We start from the raw sequence: 20,132 nt of genomic DNA, 5'->3' as shown, positions 1-20,132 counted from the left end.
AGCCTATAGTATAAGCATTATAAAATTATACTTCTTCCTTTTTTTGACATATCTGCAAATAAAACAGGGCATGTTATTTCCTGCCAAATAACATAGAAAGCATGTCTGCATTTCCTCAGGGGAAAAAATATACATTGGAACATTTAGTTAGGAGTTTTACCTATTTGACTAATTTCAATTACATTTGAGATCTCAAAGGTCTTTATGAAGATTGTGAAGGGACATTTTGGATGTTGAATTGTGGCTGAGAAACTCATTTTAGGATGGAGATTTAGGGCTCAGCATATTACTATGGGAGCAATTGTGTGTCAAATTTTAATATACCCTGAAAAATGATTTTGTAAAATAAAAACTTACTGCTTAATTCAGGTTCCTCATAGTCAGGATTACAAAGGAGGCAGCGTGATATTTCTCTGCTCTATCAGGTAGATCTGTGCATGGGCCCCTTGTCCCCCACGCTGTGACAGCGTTTGGCCTCCTGCAGTGTAACCCAGTAGGAGACACCAAGATAACACAGCTCTAGAAACACCACAGATGTTACAAAACAATATTCTGCAATAAATGGGATTATTTCTGCATTAGTCTGTGTTCTCTGCAGCATCCTTTGCTTCCCATAGGCTGTTCAACTCCACCACCGTCGTCGTACTTTGGGCTGTGCTCCTGCAAACATTTATCATCTACAGTCCTTCCAATAAATTGCAGCCATCTGCACCACTCTGGGGCATGTGGATTTGAATTATAGTATTTGCAACCTTTATGTCAGGTAAAACTAAATTATGTAAAGCTAAATATAGATTTATAAGTAAAAAAAAATAATAATGTAGTAATGGTTCCTGCCTGTTCTGTATGCAGACTTTGACTTAGGGTGTTTGTATAGGCAGTCACTATAGCCCAATGCAGTTATTGTTGGGATTGAAATATCATATTTTATGTTGTCAGATGTACCATTGCCAAAGAACTGCTGGGACAAAAGCTGACCTGGGGAAGGGGTACCACCAGCATCTGTATTTCCGAGTTCAGTTAAGGCTTTGTTCCATTTCTGTATTGTGTGTGAATGTAAGACAAGAACACTGATAGCACCGAGAGCCTTATTTAGAAACAGTTGATATCGTCGTTAAAGCAATGATCAGGCAGATCTCAGAATGCAGTACTTAAGGTCCGAATCAGCTAAATTTCTTCTAGTCGGAGCAGTTCAGTCTGGATGGTCTTATTTCTACATCTGAACAAGCTAATTATTTTGCGAACTCGTTGAAGTGTGATACCTGAATTATCGGGGAAGGATGTGACAGAATTTTGGAACTGAGCTAAAATGATCATTGTTACTGTATTTTCTCGCAGCAGTCTTTTAAGTGCAGATGAGCCTCCCATTCTCTGTTGTTCCCTAGTCCTTTACTGAACGTTGTTATTAAGCTGCCTGGCTCTCTCTTATTGAATTGGATGCACTCTGACATCAATATGTATTACGTATGAGTGCCTTATGTATGTAAAGTGTGTTTAAAAGGCAGAGTTCCTCCAAGATCCTGCCCAGAGGGAATGAATCCAACTGACTCAATACTTTTAAATCACATGTTTATAGGAGGGGAAATTCACCCTCTGGTTAGGTTATGGAAGAGAAACATTTTCACTTTAATCATTCCTACACAGTGAGTTTACACTGTGTAGGATAACGCAGTTTGCAGCGTGACGGTGGTTCTCTGCAGTGGAAAAGCCAACCTGACAAATAGCCCAGATTATACAGATGATGCAGCTGCTTTTTAGCTACAATTTAGTAACTTCTAGACATAAAAATACCCCGTTGAGAGCCAAACCTGAGTGAAAACACCCAGGACTCCCTGTGAAGCTGAGTCAGCTGCACTATCACACTGTTCCTGGTCGCTGAGAATGGCCAGGATTTGTCCTGCAAGTTTGCTGTATTTCTTTGCCCAGGCCTTCTGCTCACGTCTCCTGAATTACACACTTGCAACCACAGAGAGAGATATTGGCACCATATCTGTAGTGACCTGCCTTGAAAGGGCTGGACTGCTAGATTGCTACTGACTGCTAGAGAGCTTAATTATGGACCTTTCTTTCTAATGTAGTTATTGATTAATGTTTGATAGGCTGAGATTTCAAAAATTAACAAAGGAGAGAACACTGTGGAGAAAACAAAAGGATCAGTTTCTTGTATCACAGGAAAATCTTGGAAACTCAGGAAATAATTCCTAGTGAAGAATTCTAGGCTTCCTAACTTTTCTTTTTGTCCATTATTCCACCTGTGACCTGCACTATACATGTGAAACTGTCGATAGATGACTTTTTAGGAGGAACTGATCCAGCGAAACCAAGGAAAAGAGTTTTGGTTTTGAAGGTTTCATATAATCATGCAACTTTTACAGCCAGAGAACAACAGAGGGCAATAGATCTCTATGAAACATCACGTCTTGAGAAAGGTTTCCATTTGATGACACTGATGGCAATTTCGGCAGCTCTTTTCACTGCCTCGGAGGGGTCATTCAGACACTGCTGAAATGTGTCTGTGTGATCTAGGAGTGTCCTGCGGCCCTGGGGTACCTCAGCCAGCATGGTGAGGGTTTTGATTGCACTCAGACGGGCTTTGCTGGTTTCCTCAGCAACCAACTTCAGCAAAGGTGGAATGGCCTCAGCATCCAGGGCTGAGAATCTCCCTGTAGAGAAATAAACTGGCTTTAAAATGTGTTATTACATATAATCAACATGCTTTTGAATTGGTACTTCCTACTGCCTGCCCAGCTACAGCCCTGGACAGCTCTGAGGGCGCAGTGTGAAGAGGTAGGCCGCACTTTTCTTTGGAAGACCAAAGCTACCTGCCAGCTGTGTATTTTTAAGAAAAAAAGATCTTTCTTGGTTAACATTATTTGCCTTGCACATTATTATTTCATTTTCAACAACTTATCTAAGAATTTGTGAGGCACTGTGTGACTACATAAACTATTTTGGGGGTGGAGGCTAGATGCCTTTAACATTCTCCATTATTTTATTTTCAAAGACACTTCAAACACTGAGATCCACTCCTGTGCTGTCTTTGGAAGCCAGGGGGACAGTTGCAGAGGAGGACTGGAACACAACTGCTGTTATTAAGTCTTTTATGTCTAATTACTCATTTATCACACTGAAAATTCAGCAGTTAGTATTTTCAGTGTCATGTAAGTTACTTGGGGAGGACCAGAGACCTTATTAATATTCATTCCTCTCCCAGCTGGAAGAGAGAAACTGTCTCTAACCACAAAAAGAGTTTCCAGAAAGTAGCGCTGCTCTGCTGAGGACTGGGGATTCAAAGCAGCTTCAGGTGGATCTGAACTTGGGCAGAAAATGTTCCCCCTGTGGAGGAAAATGATGCAGGTGGGGTAGATAAATAACTCCTTGACCTACTTCAGGTGAATGAAATGTGAAACAGACTGTCTCACCTATACTCTATGGGGGAGCCACAATAGTTGCTTGAGACAGATCTAAAGAAACATCCCAATCCCATAGTTTCTTGAAGAGCTTTAACACTATCAGAAACTGAGGACCTGGGGGAGTGGGGCAAAAGTTTTTTACTAAGTTGCTTTAGAATCAGATTTCTGGAAATTATCCCAACAGAACCGCCTCTGTGTCTCACCCTGAGGTCTTATAGTAGCAAACATCAGTGCTCCTGCTGCACTAGCTTGGACTTCAGGGTCTGTGTCTTCCAACAGGTTCACCAGCACAGGAATAACTTCTTCACATACCGCGACTTTCCCCTCTGGATGGGTGCTGTGCAGAAGAGATGGTTAAGTTCCTTTCTTGGCTGGAGTTTGCTAACCATGCAGCTACCCACAGCCCCTCCCCGTGCCCGGACCCCTGCAGCCCTCCTTCCTTTCCTGACAACAGCGCTGACACAGCCCCGCTCTCTGTTCCCTTTGGAGTCACAATGTTCTGACTGTCAGACAGATGGCAGGCACCCCTGCCCGGCCACAGAGAAAAGAAAGGGCATGTCTGTCTGTGCCTGGTGTCTATTAAATCTACTTGCTGATACAATACTGATGATATCATATTAACCTATGTGTGTGGGCTTAACAACTCTTTAGGCTATTTTTAGGTGATATTTGGATTGGGTTTTTTTTTGCTTTCTATGATATACTGGAGACTGATGGGCAGCAGAATGTAGGATTAAGTATGCTGGTGGTCCTAATATCAACTTAGTTAAAAAACCTGATTGTTGAACCCTATACAGATTTTAAAACCTGTTAAATTAGGAGTCTGTAATTAATTCTTCTCCTAGGTGAATTTTCTTTCTTTCTTTCCAGCCTCTTCAATGTGGGGAATATTCAACATGGCCCAGCTACTGCTGGGACCTAGAACGTAGCTGATGTCCATGCTCTAGATGCATTTCTGCTTCCTTTCTATGACTCATTTTATCTATACTCTCTTTTCCTATAAGACCACACTTTGTTATACGACATGAGGAAGTGTTTTGTGCCAATTGGCATGTAAACTGCATGATCTGCAGACCTTTTGAAATTACACATCTGTTGAGCACTTTCATTACATTTTGTGATTGCAGGACTTAAGTTGTTCCCTTCATCCAGTATTTGACACACAAATTTAATATAAAGATTGCTTTTTCTGATCCATCATGATGTATGCAGCAGCTTGTGTCAGAAAACTATTTCTGTCCTCAATCACATTGAAAGTTTCCCAGGACTTTTTAATATTTTTTTTTTGAGAATGAGTCGTTGTCCAAAATGATAAGGGAGCTGCTCACTATCTTTATAGGGGTCAGAATCTTGTTTTCACATGATTTCTCATGCAAGAATTTTTTCTTGGCAGTGCTGTAGCAGGAAAAAAAATCATGATTTTACTGCTAATACTGAAGACAAATAGAAGGAGAAGGAATGACATTTCCTCATCAGCATCTGCTTTCTCGAGTGATTTATAGCAGTTATGATTTTTAGAGTCTTCTACTGACTTGTGCACTCAGGCTGATAGTGCTTTACATGTGAAATGTGACAATTTCAGTGTGTAGTAGAACACAACTGTAAACTAATGACATTGAGTCACTCATGAAATGAGTATTTTCTTGGGCTTAAGTACTATAGAAAGATTTTTTTCCTTTACCTGATTTCTAACAGGACACAAGCTGCTTTGCTTCTGATGACCACCGATGAGTGTGTGAGCTTTTCCTTCAGGATAGTGACGGCATCAGTTTCTAGAGCTTCAGAAGCCTCCACACGCAGGCAGTTGGAGAGTGTATCGAGGATTAGCTCCTGGATTTCCTCTGACTCAGTCTTCAGCTTGAGTACAAGGAAGGGAACCAAACCGGCACTCAGAACGCCAACAGCCCCTACGGCAGGAGGCAGAGAAGGAACATGGGTGAGGTGTGAGTGCATTTACTATTTCTACCTGCACTTTGATTTCCTTAATAGGATCAAAATACATATGGTAACTCGTTTATTGACACAGATGTGGGATTGAGAGATGGAAACTACAAGGCTGCTCTGTTCATAAATGCCATCTTAGCATTGCTTCGTCAGGAGACTTCCCCAACAGTTCTGTAAAGACACCAGCCCAGGTAATAACCAAAATGGGAATTGCTCTGATGTTCCCCTGCTATAATATTTCTCCCAAAATTCTTATTTGTAAGAAAATATATGGGATATATATAAATATATGTGAAAGTCACCTTGTATCCAGCCTTTCTAAATGTTCTCAATATGAACAGATGCTGAGAGGCTGAAATGTGAACCTTTAGAGCTAATAATTTGATTCCTCACTATGGTTTCTGTGGGGGAAGTCAAGATTTGGGAAACTGACAGCTTCCTCACACGTTCCTTTGTAGTAATTCTATCATGGGGAAAATTAAAATTTTGAGCTTTCCAGCAGTCAGCAGTCTTGTGCTCTCTCCTAAAGGAAATAGCATCAAAGGCAGAAAGACCGTCATTTGCCCTGCAAGTGATGTCTTTGCTGTGAGCAAGCGGCCGATTTGTACCAGTTCTTACACTTTATGAAGTCAACACTCAAACAGCAATGCCAGGGGAAAGCAGAACGTACTGTCCACAAGTAACTATGTGAAAACAAAATTCTCCAGCTGTCTTGTTGCTAAGACCGATTCTTTGGTTGCTAAGGGAAATGTGGCTCCTTTCAAAGTGATTCATATGTGGTTAGATAAGGAAGTTTTGTGGATAAGAGTCATCAAGGTATTTTCAAATGAATCTCCACAGGCAGGGATAAAAGGACAGGTGGGAAAGAGATTTTAATGGCACTTGATTGTACATGGCAAAAATCCCTCAACTTTACAATCGGGTGAAAAACATGATTCTCTTTGAAGCTGTGGCTGTGTGTATCACTAGATGGGGGAGCTGGCATTTTCATAGTAAAAAAAAAAACCCAACCAAAACCAACCCTGTATGTATGTCCTCTGAGGGGAAGAAAAGAAGTAAATTCTCAAGGATCATCTCCAGTCCATTCATACTGTCTTCAGAGAAGGATGTGATAAAGGAATTCTGGCAAAAGCCTCTCTCGGAGAGGTCCCCAGGAAGGAGGCAAAGCTTTCTCAGCTGACTCCATCACCCAGCATTACCCCCCTCATGAGAATTACAGGTGTTTGGATTGGAGGCTGTAGGCAGGTGAGGTTATGGGTGGGTTAGACAACAGCAAGGATATGGCTGGGAATACTCCATGCTTACAGAGTCCCAGGCAGTGGGGAACCCACTAGTGAACTGCTCCCATGAAATTAGCTTAGAGCAGTCTCAGATGGCTATAAATCATCCCCAGAACTGGCTTAGCCACGCTTTCCAATGGTCTTTTGAAATAGTCTATGAAATACAAGATTTTTCAAAGCCAACTTTTAAGACTTCTCCCAAAGTTTTTCATTAAAAGAAACTATATGGTCTGTGTGCATGAAATTGGGATACCCAGGCTGCTCACACAGTCACCATGTACACTTCTATTGTGGGATGCTGTGGAAATCAGTATAAAATCAAAACTTGGGAGATACAGTTTCAAAGGAAGATTAATTAATTGGAGGTGATACTTAGAAGCTACATTCCTCTAGCAAGCATCTCTTTATTGTACAGTTGCTTTAACAGATGATCTGTGATACTTTTGAATCAAAGCCACACCTGGACTACTTGACCTTATCTTTCTAGATAAGATAACACACTGAATGTAAATGTAACTAAGAGTAGCAAACTCTGTGAAGTTTAAACTCCACACTCCTCCAGACCTTTTGTGTAGCTTTAATTCACATTGATACAAATCTTCCTTGGGATAGTGTCACACCATAAGCATTTCATCATATCATTTTGTAAGTAAACACTTGCTCTTGCACAGAGAGCTCAGCGTTCTGGCTTGAGCCAAGAGAAACCACTGCTTGCTTCAATTTAACTTTCCATCCTTCTGTAGCAGCCATGGCTATAACATTCTGTCACCTTCCTTGTGGTGGTAGATACACTTTTTTCTTTCCCAGACAGGTTTCCATTACTATTTTTTGCACTTGCTTTCAAATACGTAACAGCTATTTTTTAACCCATCACCTTCATTCCCTCTTTTTCATGATCTCTTTGCTGTATTTCAATTTCTTGATCACTGTATCATTGTATTGCCAGTAGCACTGTCAGCATTCAGGTTTCACTTCCTTGTGTCTGTGTCTTTCATTTATCTTCTAATATATTCAACCAATACATTCAACTAGACAAGACTGCCTTCATTGGCCCTTCGATTTATTTCTCCCAGTTAATGTTTATTGACTTTCTTTCACTCAGTCGTCCCTCATTCATTGCATTTGCACTTCTTGTCTTCTTTTGGCGCTACCCTTTACTATTGCGCTGCAGCCCTGACTGCAAAATACACAACAAAGCCACTTTATGTCTTTCTGTTTCAATAAGCTGGCAGGATAATGTACAGTGTGGTGTTTAGGATAGCTTTTATTTTGTGGAGCCATTATTATTCTGTGGTCAAATCCCCGTGAAGCTACTGGGGGCTGATTTTGAATGAATGCTTGGGCTGTTTTAAAATATGTTTTATTTCACCAGGCCAGGTCTCTGTACCAAGGGCTTTCTTATCTACTATTTTGTCAAGCTGTTCTATCTGAAATGCTGTCACACTACTGAAGTGAGCTTCCTAGATATAAATATAGAAACAAAGATGAATTGTTTGACCTTGTCAAAAGTCTCAATGTGGTGAAGAGAAAGAGGGTGGAGAGGAAAGACCATCAACAACAATAAAAAGAGACTACCTAACATCGAGACTGAAATTTCCAGGTGGAAATTCGTCATGGCTCTCCCCAGGGAGCCAAAGGGTGAGAGGTCTAAGGAGGTAAAAGGGAAAAGGGAGGAGACAAAGTCAGTAGAAAGCTGTTTGAGAGTTTCTTGTAAATCAGAGCAGTCTCAGATCCTTGCATCTCACTGAGCAAGCAATAGGAGGGGAAGGTAAGCTGGTGTTTCTGGTAGTCCTATACTGAAAAATGTGGTGGCATCCTCAGGATCTTGACTTTTCATTAAAATAGTGCCCTTTCAAAGGGGACCCTGCTCACAGTGAAGTAGTAGGGAAAAATGTTTTCAAAATGCAAATAGTTGCATTTGCAGCTGCATAGTTAACGTCATTATTGATCTGTTTTTCTGAGAACTTGTAATCTTCCCTTGGGCTGCTTTTTATCTGAGCACTCATCTCTTCCTTCTCATAACCCTCTGGCCACTCTCATCCTGCCTTTCCTGACTCTTTTTTCAAATAGGCCCAAAGAGGAGTTGCCATTTATTCTGTTCTCTCAGTATGGCTGCAGGGCATGTAAACAAATTAAATTTTGTAGAAGACAAAGGGAGTCATTTATAGTACGTAACAGTGGTGTTTTGTTTTGGTTTTCAATTACATAAATCAATTAAATCACATTACAAATCCTTTTCCTTACAAATGTCAGTTTTCAAATCAAAGCCATTCAAATGTTTGTTGTAGTACAAAGCGTGTGCCTCATGCATGGCCACAAAGCGATGTACAGCGTAGTGTAGCACAGTAAAATAATACAGAAACACAGATTCTATGTAATACGAATGTTTTGTTAACACCTCAGATGTCTCTCTGTGCTGTTCGCACAACTATTGAAATGCTTAGTGACAGAATTTCTACTTAGGAAGGGGCACACAGGGAAAAGCAAAGCAGATCCAGACGGGATCAGGAGGAGAAGTGCTGCCTGGCATCAGGGTGGGCCACCAGCACACCCAGTCACAGCGGCTGCGAAACCCCAGGGTGGGAGCTCACTCACTGTGAGGAGCCAGATGATCCTGACAATACAGACCTAGCAGCTCTCTTGCTACCACTGCAAGAGTTTCACACCATTTTAGACGTAGCAAAGTGTTTATTAAACCAGTGAGCCCTGGCATGTATTATATATCTTTAAAAATGCAGTGCTTGTATAATGTTTCCTTTCTGAATGAAGGATGACCGCAGAGGATCCTTCCCCTGCACACCTTCCTTAATAACTCCTTGCTAGCTACTGTTTAAATTGGAAAAAAAATATAATTATTCTTTAGGCTCCCTGAGAAGATTTCTGAGTCACCAGTCACAAGAGCGTACTTTGAGAACCCTGTAGTAGCTAATTTAACGCTAAGGTTCAGCATTTTGAGTCTCGGTGCTTCCAGCATTAAGGCTGTGTCAGGGAGTAGATTAAATACACGACTGCTATAAAACTGGGCTGAAATTTCTTTCTGGTAAGTTTGGAGCAGGAGGTAGAGCTCATTAAATGAAACAGAACTTACCTGCCTATACCCCAACAGCTTTATCAAATCTGCTAACTGAAGAGGAAAATTCTGTTGACATCTTTGAAAGTCAGAATATTTTCCTCTTCTTTGCAACAATAATTCTCTGTCTTTCAATGATAATTTAACAGGAATAAACAGTAGTGTCCCAAAGGATGTCTATGCCTAGAGACAAAGAGTATCTCTCATCTTAAAGGGCAGAGAGGTGGAAAGTGCTTGTTTAAATGAACTGAAGAGCTATTGGGGAATTAAGAGAACTGAGAAAAACACTGCAGATATTGGTATCGGACTAGAAATGGTAAACAACTCTATTTCAAATCTGTGCATTGGCTAAATGCATTTATCTTCTGACAGCCCTAGGGATTTACCAAGTATGAAATGATAATCTCGATAGTATTGTCTGTCATATCCTCACTAAAAGTACAGTATCTGTAAACTTCATTAAAGCATTATGGGATCTGCTTGTGAAGCCATTGAGAATTTCTTCAATACTAAGGATTTGGGGATGTTATCTGAATGAAAGATAAAATAGAAATTAAGGTTTTAAAAAAAGTCAGCACTACACAGGAGAAGCACATAATGTGGCTGACTCTGGGGATCCTTTAAATATCCAGAAGGTTTGCAGCATTTACAAGGAACAGGAAAGATTGGTCTGGTAAACAAGAGGTTCCTAATCCTCAGTCAAGAATGAAAGATACTTCAGCATATCTTGGTTTTGTTTTTAGAAACTTTGCTTTAGCATGTGTGAAATTGCAATATCAAAGCACCGCTGAAAACAATTAACATAGGAACTACAACGAATATATCTGCATTAGTTTCTCTATTATAATTTAGAAATCCAAGAAACAGATGAACTTCTTTAAAAAGAAAAAGTAATTTTGATAGTAAATAAGACTGCTTGCCACCTTCTTAAAAGCAATGGGTTTAACCGTCTAAATAATTTATGCACTATGAAAAAAGTAGTATCTAAAGAGCTTAAAAATTCTGGTCTACAGAATGTCTTCTATCAGAGCATCTCTAGAAACCCCGGGGATGAATTAGAGTAGACTTGTGGTTCACATAGAGACAGTTCCCAACCTGAAAAATAAATCTTGGATTCCAATTTCGTACAGGAATTATCTACAGGGTAAGATCAATAATTGACCGAGACAAGTAGCCCACTGCTGACTGATGTCAGTCTCGGATCCGTTGGTGTAAAATCACCAACACCACTACGGCGAAATAATGAAACCTGCTCTCTGTTGGAGTAGGGCATAATCCATGGACTGAGGGTTGTGGTCAATCATAGTGCATCAGAACGTGGCCTCCAAAATGAAAACAACTTCCCCTTCTTTTAGTAAAACTGTACTCCTACATTATCATATACAAGAAAGCAAACAATCAAAATGAAGGGGAAATAAAAGTAGTAAAGTAACAGTGACTTATATTTTTTCCTAGCTCTAATTGTTGATAGTCTGCTTGTGCATTAAAGTATAAGCATTGACATTTTTTTCTGTGCTTTTATTCTGCTCTTCAGAACTCTACCTGCTTGCACCTCCCGTATAGCTAATCTTCTTTATGTTTTCTAAATTTGTAGCTTACTTAATGTATACATTTGTGATTATTCTATATACCTGTGCAAATGCACATGCATATGTATAATATGCATTCAACTGATCTTGCATGTGTATTGGTCACAAATTAGGAAAGTTCTTGTTTTTTACTTCTCTGAGAAAGTGTCTTCCCTTTATTCAGAGAAAGTTTTTTAAAAATTGTAAAAATTAAAGACTGAAAATAACCCAGAGGGTTTTTTTTTTCTTGTTCTTTTGGATGAAGAAGGAAATGTCATCCTGAAATTTATTAATTTCCTCTACAGGGAAGACTTTGCCAAAATGCATGAAGGAAGGAAAACAATCTGACATGTACTATTTGTGCCAAAGTCCTCAGATCAATTACTGTAGAGAAAATCAAAGCCTTGAGATAACTACTCCCAAAAAGCCGAGCCTCAGCCACTGTGTTCCGACGACACTACAGGTTTTCCAGGTCAGAATTTGTCTTTTTTTTTCCTGCTGGTCAGTACTGGAGACACGTAGCAGTAAGGTGAGACTGACAGGGATCGGTGCAGCCCGTAACCATAACAGACCGTGCTGCCGTTCTGCTTCCACAAGTACTTATTGTGAACTGCAGCATTCACAGAAAACAGTGACTTTAGTGTGCACAAGAGAGAATATATTCAGGACAGAACCTGGACTGGCACATTTGCAAACATTTAGTGTGCACAAGAGAGAATATATTCAGGAGAGAACTGGACTGGCACATTTGCAAACTAACTTAAATATTGGATTTTGTACTTTATATCATGCACATACATCAAGAGTGTAGAAAGTGTTAGCAATTAGTATAGCAAGTTTCAGTCACAGAGAAATTGATGCTGTAGGGTGAACACGACATTATCAGTTTGACAAATGTTCAGATGATTATTTCTTACATTGTAGTAACTTTTAGAGATTCCTATTGAGAAAGAAGGTCTGCTCTGTCACAGAGGCTTGTTGTAAAGATGCATGAGACAGCTCATTTCCTACACAGATTATCATCTCTCTGGACAGGGTAAAAGGAGGGGATGGGAAGGAAAGAGGCAAACAGTGGTTTGAAGTAATTCTTCAGGTGGGTTGAACAGTTGAGAAATCATGAAGAGCCAGTTTAGCACCACGTTCCCTGGGTGCTGGTGCTCAGCTGGTGGCCATAGCTCAGCAGCAAGGGTCCCAGGCTGGGAGGGGAAGGCTGGATGGAGGCTGCAGACCCACAGCCTCTCCCCTCGTGCCATGGCACAGAGAAGGGGGAGGTGGGAGACCCAAAGGGGTGAGGGAGGCTTCCTCCGTGGGAAGCTGTAGGAGAGCAACCAGCTTCCTCAGAGCCACGGGTAAGTCTTGGTATTAATCATACTACTGTGGTGCCTAAAATGCCCGACCATTTAGAGAGACCCTTCAGGGGATGGTGGCAATGGTTTACACTAATAAAAACTTTTAAGTCCAACTGCCTGACAAGCCCTCTATTTGAGAGAAAGGCACAATGGCAAGTTTTCAGTTTTCAGAACTGCTGCTGCAAGAACAGATTTTTTTTTTAAATCTTTTCCTCTTTTCGGGCAGAGGGACAAAAAATTAAAGCAGCATGAATGAAGTTCAAGAAATAGTTTTGTTAAATAGCTTAAATTTCTATATCTCTGTAACTGGAATTCTGCATTACAAAATAGCACTACTTAGTAAAATGACCATTATAACATTTTGGTTACCTTTAACATTAACCTGTTTTAACTAGTGAATTAACCTCATACGTGTTCACATGTAAAAGAGCAGACATTTTGTTTCAGTTTTGTTCCTCAGGAGAAATATATAATCAAGACGGTGAAAATAATCTCTGGACTTGTACAATAGAACTGAATCACCATCCATCAGAAACAGAGGTACATGGAAAAGAAAGTTTCTTATACATATTTGATTATGCTACTGTCAAACAATAAATAAAAATGAGAGGCTTAAAGGAATGAAATATCTATAATCAATTATGTCAGATACTGAGAAATTTAATATTGAAAATTAACATAAACTTGCTTTGAATATATGAACTGGCCATTGAACAGACTGTGAATAGTGGTAGAAGACAAGAGGAGGTTAAAGGGAACATTAATTCAGTCTCATTGTATAAGTATTTCTTTTTTACATTTTCTTTGCTATTAGAAGGGTGGGAGATTTACTTTTTTGCTGCTTTAAAAAATGACCTGATTGACAGAATTTTCAAAGACGAAACTGGAGAAATTGTGGTGTTGACAAATCCACTGCTCTCGTTTGCTGCTCCGGCACGCCAGCAAAGCCGCAGTAAGGCAATTTTCCCCTATGGTTCCCAGTGCTTCCACTGGTGCCAAGATGAGCACAACTGAATGGTTCGAACTGATAAAACCTCTAGGAAAAGGAGAATACTGTACTAGAGGTGGGTGAAATTCCTTTCTGCTTCAGATGGTCTGGCTCGGCAATTTTATTTGAAATGAGAGTAGAAGAAACACATCTTGATTGGAACCACAGGCCCAGATGGCTGCACGACATGAGTGGAGCTGGATGGAAAGGCAAACTGATTCTCCTCTTTCCACCCAGACCTGCTACTTTGCAGATTCCACCTTTTGCCATGGGAAGCCATGTTCTTAAGGAAAACTACTGATACTGCTCAATGAAAATTGGATTCTGTTCCGAATGAGGTTCTACAATAGTGATTTCCAGTATGTTTTAGTCTATATTTTATTTCCAGCAGTGAAAAATTCCTAAATCTTAATTGAATACAAGACTGCCATGGTGTGGGCTGCTTCGAGGATGATCTGCTTTTTGAAGTTACCTCCTCAGATTTGTTTTTTGAAGTTGCCTCCCCAGTAAATGCTGCTCTTGGGCTCAGAGCCTTATTCCTCCAGTGAGCTGTAAACCAGGGATGCTGGCTGGAAGGAGTCGCTCACAAATAGGCACATATTTTCTGATTAGAGACGCATTCCTGAAGGAGGCTCTCTAAGTGAACGAATGAAGGTGTTCTTGCACAAAGACCTTTTTTATCGTTTAATTGGAAATCAACTAGTGCAGTAGAACCCAAGCCATAACAACATCAAAATGAACCTGTTACTTAACTTGGACTAAAATATTAGGTCTTGCTTCTGTAAACATGCCAGATTAAGCATAGACGCTTTCACGGCGCTACTAATGTGCTTATCTTTAAGAACATTACATACAGAGTATTCAAAACACTGTTAAACAGAAACAGAGGATCATATTTCCAACAACTATAACAGGTGCCAGAAACTATTTAATCAGCTGATAGAATTTACTGCCATTTTAATATGCTTTTAAAAATAACATTGTTATACATAAGTCTGAAAACTATATTAATTGAAAGATTTGATAAAGTGTTTAGCAATTTAATCAGTTCATGTCTTAGGTTAAGTTTGGATAATGTGCTTTGCCCATTTCATTGATAAAGTGTTTAGCAATTTAATCAGTTCATGTGTTAGGTTAAGTTCGGATAATGTGTTTGCCCATTTCATTGCCTCCATCACCCACTAAGAAAGTGATTCAGGTAGCTAAATGTAGGTTTTTAATGTCTTTTGAGTATCTGAGGTATCACTTGGGACTGTCAGGTACGACTTAAGACCTACAGGACACTTGGACACTTCTAGGGTGCAGCTGGGGGCCAGACAGGATACCCTCCAAAGCTGAAAATGGGCCTGGAGACATATGTCTGGAGGCTGAATTTCTTCCTCAGTGGCTTCCATTTGTTATTTGAGTTGATCTTGTGCATGTCATTGACAGGGCAAAAGCTTTTATAAAAGAGGAGTGGTAAATCACAAACCCCATCACTCACATTTATGTACCTTTCCATTCGCTTATCACTGATGCAGTCATAGACCAAACAGTCCTTTGTCTCTGTCTCAAAATGCTTCACAAAAGAGGCAGTGATCAGTTATAACTGGCAACAGCTCCCACTTTGTGTGTCTACTTTGTACTTCATAAATGACCCCCAGTAGTTAGATGTATGTATGTAATGCATTTATTGTTTATATAGATACAAAATTAGCTGCAGGCCTGACATTGCATAGGTGTACAATTATCTCAACTAATTACTTAGGCCTGACTGCAGCATTCAGAATTTTTACAGAACCGCTCTGACATCTAAAGTCCCCGTGGTAAAGCCACCTGAATGTCCCCAGCTCTTCTTCCCTAGCTTCCCAGAATTACCTTTGTGTCCTCAAACAAAGTTTTGAGTCTTTTTATTTTAAACTACCAATTTTTTATTCCTGTTAATCAGACACAACAAAGTAATAAAAAGGACAAATAATAGTGCCTGCTGAAATTGTAGCTGTATTTCATGACTCCTACAAGAAGTAGAATTATCATGTGTAAAGGATACAAGGAAATGTGAAACCTGATTATAACTTTTTTTCCTAAGTACCTAGTAAAAATATATATAACTCTTTTGAGGCCCCAGTTTGATACTTCTCCAGCTGGCAAGAACATCAGTGACAAAACCAAAAATGTTTGAAATAATACATTTCTCCTTTTTCTTTGTTTGCTATTGCAAAAATTAAACAAAACCTAAATGCCTACCTGTATCCTCAAGTAGGAGAGACCTACTTTCAACTCACTGTTTCAATGAATATTTAATCATTGCCACAAAGTGGAAAACCTTCAGACAGGAAGACTGCAGGAGGAAAGAGGGTATCCCAAGAGTAACCAACAGCCTGTTGCTCAGACCATGTTACTAGGAGATCTGAACCTGGTACTTTTTGTTTTAAAAACTTTGGTATCAAAAAATTCCTGGCCCTGTTTAATTGCATCTCCTCGGGTATCATTCCCAAAGAATCTATATATTTTGATCTCAAGTGATTTTGTCAGTTGTCCACACTTCACAGATCTTTTGTTGTATACTTTACTAAATAATGCCCACTTTCTTTTGGGGTTAAAGTTTAAGAGGGTTTTGGTTTTTTTGTTTTCCCTATTCGTTTGCTCTTAGTAGTGAAGATGAAGGAAGAATACTTTCATTCTTTTTTTTTTTTTTTTTAACATAAGGCAGCCTTGAAGGATGACTCCTGTACAAAGAACTACATGCTTTTATCTTATTTCTTGGTATCTCTCTGTAGCTTTCTTCCCATGGAGGCTCTGAAGGAGTTTGGGTCCTGTATCCATCACAAAGGTTAGGATGAACGAGGACTGCTATGGAGAGTTAACTGCAGAGGGAGGGCAGTGTATCTCCCAGGGCTCTGGGTGAGCCTCTGAGCTGCTCTCCTCCAGCTGCTGCATTTAATACATGTTTTTCTAAACTTGGTTCCAGTGGCAGCTGTTGATTCAGCAGTTGAGCCACTGACAGTGAGCTGCAAATACAGCAGGTGTGCAACAAAACTGCAAAGGAAGGCATATAAGGTACTTGACATTTTTAGGGTTTGGTTGTTTCTTTTTCTTTTAAAAAGTTTTGTCCATTGAAAAACTAGAGGAGTCCTTCTCTTTAGTGGCTTATGGTATTAGCTGTAACTCCTTACCTGGGTTCACATTCTCAAATGGCTCTCATGGTTTGGCCTTATAGGAAGAGTAAACAGTTGATATTAAGTGAAACCCTCGGTTAAGAATGTGAGAAGAAGATAAAAGAGTGAAATCTTGGTAGAAAGTGAATTTTCATGTTAAATGATAAAGCCAAATGAGGTCAGGCTGATACCACCTGCTGGAAGGTGCATTCATGATTTTTTTCCCCCACCATCTCACAGTCACTGGTACAAAGCAACAATATGCCAGATAGTTATAAATATCAAATCCCAGTCATCTGTACTTGATGCTATTTTAAACTCTTCCACGTGAGAAAAATGGTTAAAAAAAAAACAACACAGCCTTTTTATTCTTCTCTAAATGTTCTGTTCAGTTCTTCATGCTCAAAGAGAATCACAGACCCGTCTATAAATATCTAACCCAGATCTACAATTGCTTGTTAAAAAGAGGGTGTTTGGTAGAAAATTGAATGAAACACAAAATGTCTTTTATTATATTTTTATTACAGACCAGATGTGGCCTCTCAATTTACCCTCTATCATTTGGAGATGTACATTCACCAAGAACATTGCATGTGTGCGTATAAATATTTTGATGTTGTCATGGTATAATAAAGGATAATTGATTAGAAAAATCCCAATGGGATTTTCCACTTAAGAGCACATTTCTGTTTTAGCACTATTGTCTTCAAAGTAAACATGTATGAAGGCATCTATTTTGATTGATCCCAAACACAAAGCAATGGTAAACAGGCAAGGATTTGGCTTTTGGTCAATGAATAGCGCTGGCAAGTGGAGTGAAACTTGTGGAGTTCAGGGTTCCAGTAGGCTGCGTGTTAGAAGCTACACCTCAACAGCCAAATGCTGCTCCCTTTGAATTGAAATGGTGACCTGCCTGACGTGGAAGAGGGAGCAGGAATCCAGTCAGATCATCACGGTTCTTTCAAATTGCTGCTTACTATTTTTGAGGGGCAAAAAAAAAAAGTAACGCGAACTATTCAACATGTATTTGTGCGGTTTCAATCTATCCATATATAAAGAAAAACATTTAGACTACTGAGCTAAAGAACTGGTTTTATATGCATTTGACTGTAATCACTTGTATATGCTATTTTGAGACATATCTTTCTCTTTAAATTCCTGTAGGAACTTATCTACATGTAGTGCAATCAATGCAAGCTGCAAGGCCCTCATTGAGAACTTCTGGATGCCAGACAAGGTGAGACTGAAGAAAACTTAGACATACCTGCTGATGTGTTTTTCAGATTATTTGGGTTCTAACTCCACCATTAATCAAGAGCAAGCTCCCATACTGTGGTGTTGAAATAGTAACACTAAACTTCTCAGGGAAAGACCTGTGCCATTACTCACATACTGCACACTTGTAATTCCTTCACTGACAAAATTTGATCTCTGGTTAGGTGCCTCCCTCAAAACTGCAAGGAAGAAAGTGTTTTGTTATATCAGTTGAAAATACCTGAAAGTGGTGAAACCTGTAGAAAGCATGTGAACGATGATCGTCCTACCCAGGATGATGGTAGCTGATGCTGTTATTTCTGCCAAAGTTGGTTAATGTGTGGAAGATGCTATTTCTCACATATAAAGTACTATGCTGAAGATACATGTAATGTGACAGTTTCTATAGTAACTACTTGTTCTTTATGGAATAGCAGATTAAACCTGTACACCTCGTTATTGTTCTTTTATCCTATTATCTAGACTACTCAGTTACCACAGATACAATTTTTTATTCTATTCCCTTGCCAACATAACTATATCAGAGATTTATGCAATTGCAAGTAAAGACTACATTTGAAAAACCAAACACTATTAGAATTTTAAAATTGACCAATATCTGATCATATAAATGCACCAAAAGGTGTATATGCATATATATTGAAAGCTAAAATTTCAAAATAAAACTGTAGAGATTATATTTTTTATTTAAAGCTGGGCAATTTTATGATTTGAATATTATCATTTTACTGGGAGAACCATGCAAGTTATGTATATGACATTTCTTTTTTAAATGCTAGGAGTTTACCAGAACAACTTTGGCAGTCTAGATGTACTGGCAAACTCCTCTAGTGTGAACAAGACCTAAGATTCATTACTTATAGGAAAATTTTCCTCTCATGGTATACTGATTCATGGCTCTTACTTCTGTGCAAGAAAAAGAATGATGCTACATTGTGTTTTACACTAAAATATTTAATTATTATAATTCATCCATGCTACAGCTCTGCTGATAATATCAGTACTGGAAGTGATGTTATTTACAGAAATCAGCTGCTTTCTGCACTGGATTATGTTAGCTTTATTGGGGGAAAAAATGCCTGCATTTCATCTATGTCTGAAACTCTCTGCTGCTATCTCCAGCAGAAGGGTACCAGTAACAAATTATGTTTATAAAATTAGCAGTGAAGGGAGAAATCACAGCTATTTGACCAGGGCTGCAGATTCCATAATGCAAATAGTACTGTGGTATGGCCAAAAGGAGAAATACACTAGAAAAAATCTGAAATATAAATAGTGTAAATCCATTAACGAGATAAAAAGAAAATGGTAACTCATCATTACTTGAAAAACGCTGTAGTAAATTAGCCATTCACAAATGCAACAGCCAGGAAAAGAGAAAGGCAGAAAGGGGAAAAAGCAGGAGAAAATATATGTCCAGTGCCAAGAGCAACTGAGTGATGGAAAAAGTGGAATGCAAAGAGTAGCCCCATTCCCTGTCACTGAGGAACTGGGTTTTTTCTCTCTTTCCCCTCGATTGCATCATTCTAACATGTATGTGCCTGGCTCCCTCGCCTTCATCGATCCCCTACGATGTGCGTCGCCCAATTAATGGTGAAAATGACGCTGCCGACCCGGGCCGGACCCGCACCGCTCCCGCGGGGGGTGCGTTGGTGCCGCGGGCCCGGCCCGGCCCGCCCGCAGCGGGCACGTACCCGCACGCCTGTTATGCAACGCGGGAGCGCAGCCCCGCGCACCGCCCGCGGAGAGAGGGGAAAAAACCCAAAACCCACCCAAACCAAACCCCAAGCCCCTTCGCCGACACCCAGCTCCTTCCCGCGGGGGCTGCGGGCCCCGGGCGGGATCCGCCGCCGGCCCCGGGAGCCGCCCGCCGGCCGCGCCGCCGCTCCCCCGCCCGCCGAACCCCCCGCCGTTGGCTTGGAAACGGGCTGGCAGCCTCCGACTCCTCCTCCGGAGCCAGCCCCGCTCCCCCTGCCCGGCTCCCCGGCCACAGCGCCCAGCACCTCCCTGCCTCCCGCGGGGGGCCGCCGGACGAGAGCTCCCGGTAGCGCCTTTAGGAGAAAAAAAAAAAAAAAAAACCCTCCCCTTTTTAGTAAACATTTCATTTT

The 20,132-nt window shown here is 40.2% G+C and overlaps 1 protein-coding gene across 2 annotated transcripts in view; it reads right to left on the bottom strand.

Annotated features, from left to right (window-relative positions):
* Nucleotides 1-2,333: 2,333 nt before the first annotated feature.
* Nucleotides 2,334-20,132, bottom strand: part of RSPH14 (radial spoke head 14 homolog (Chlamydomonas)) — a 108,792-nt gene continuing 90,993 nt past the window's right edge. For both annotated transcript variants that reach the window (XM_014964302.1, XM_014964310.1), the window contains exons 5-7: nt 5,095-5,320; nt 3,617-3,750; nt 2,334-2,663 (exon numbers count right to left, since the gene is read on the bottom strand). In XM_014964302.1, coding sequence (XP_014819788.1) covers nt 2,404-2,663; nt 3,617-3,750; nt 5,095-5,320 — 620 coding nt within the window. In that variant the 3' untranslated portion in view covers nt 2,334-2,403. The remainder of the gene's footprint in view (nt 2,664-3,616; nt 3,751-5,094; nt 5,321-20,132) is intronic.

This window comes from Calidris pugnax, unplaced genomic scaffold, assembly GCF_001431845.1.
Source record: "Calidris pugnax isolate Ruff unplaced genomic scaffold, ASM143184v1 scaffold32, whole genome shotgun sequence".
Taxonomy (NCBI): Eukaryota; Metazoa; Chordata; class Aves; order Charadriiformes; family Scolopacidae; genus Calidris; species Calidris pugnax.
Note: the sequence above shows the minus strand (reverse complement) of the source record. Positions and strands in the feature narration are given on the sequence as shown.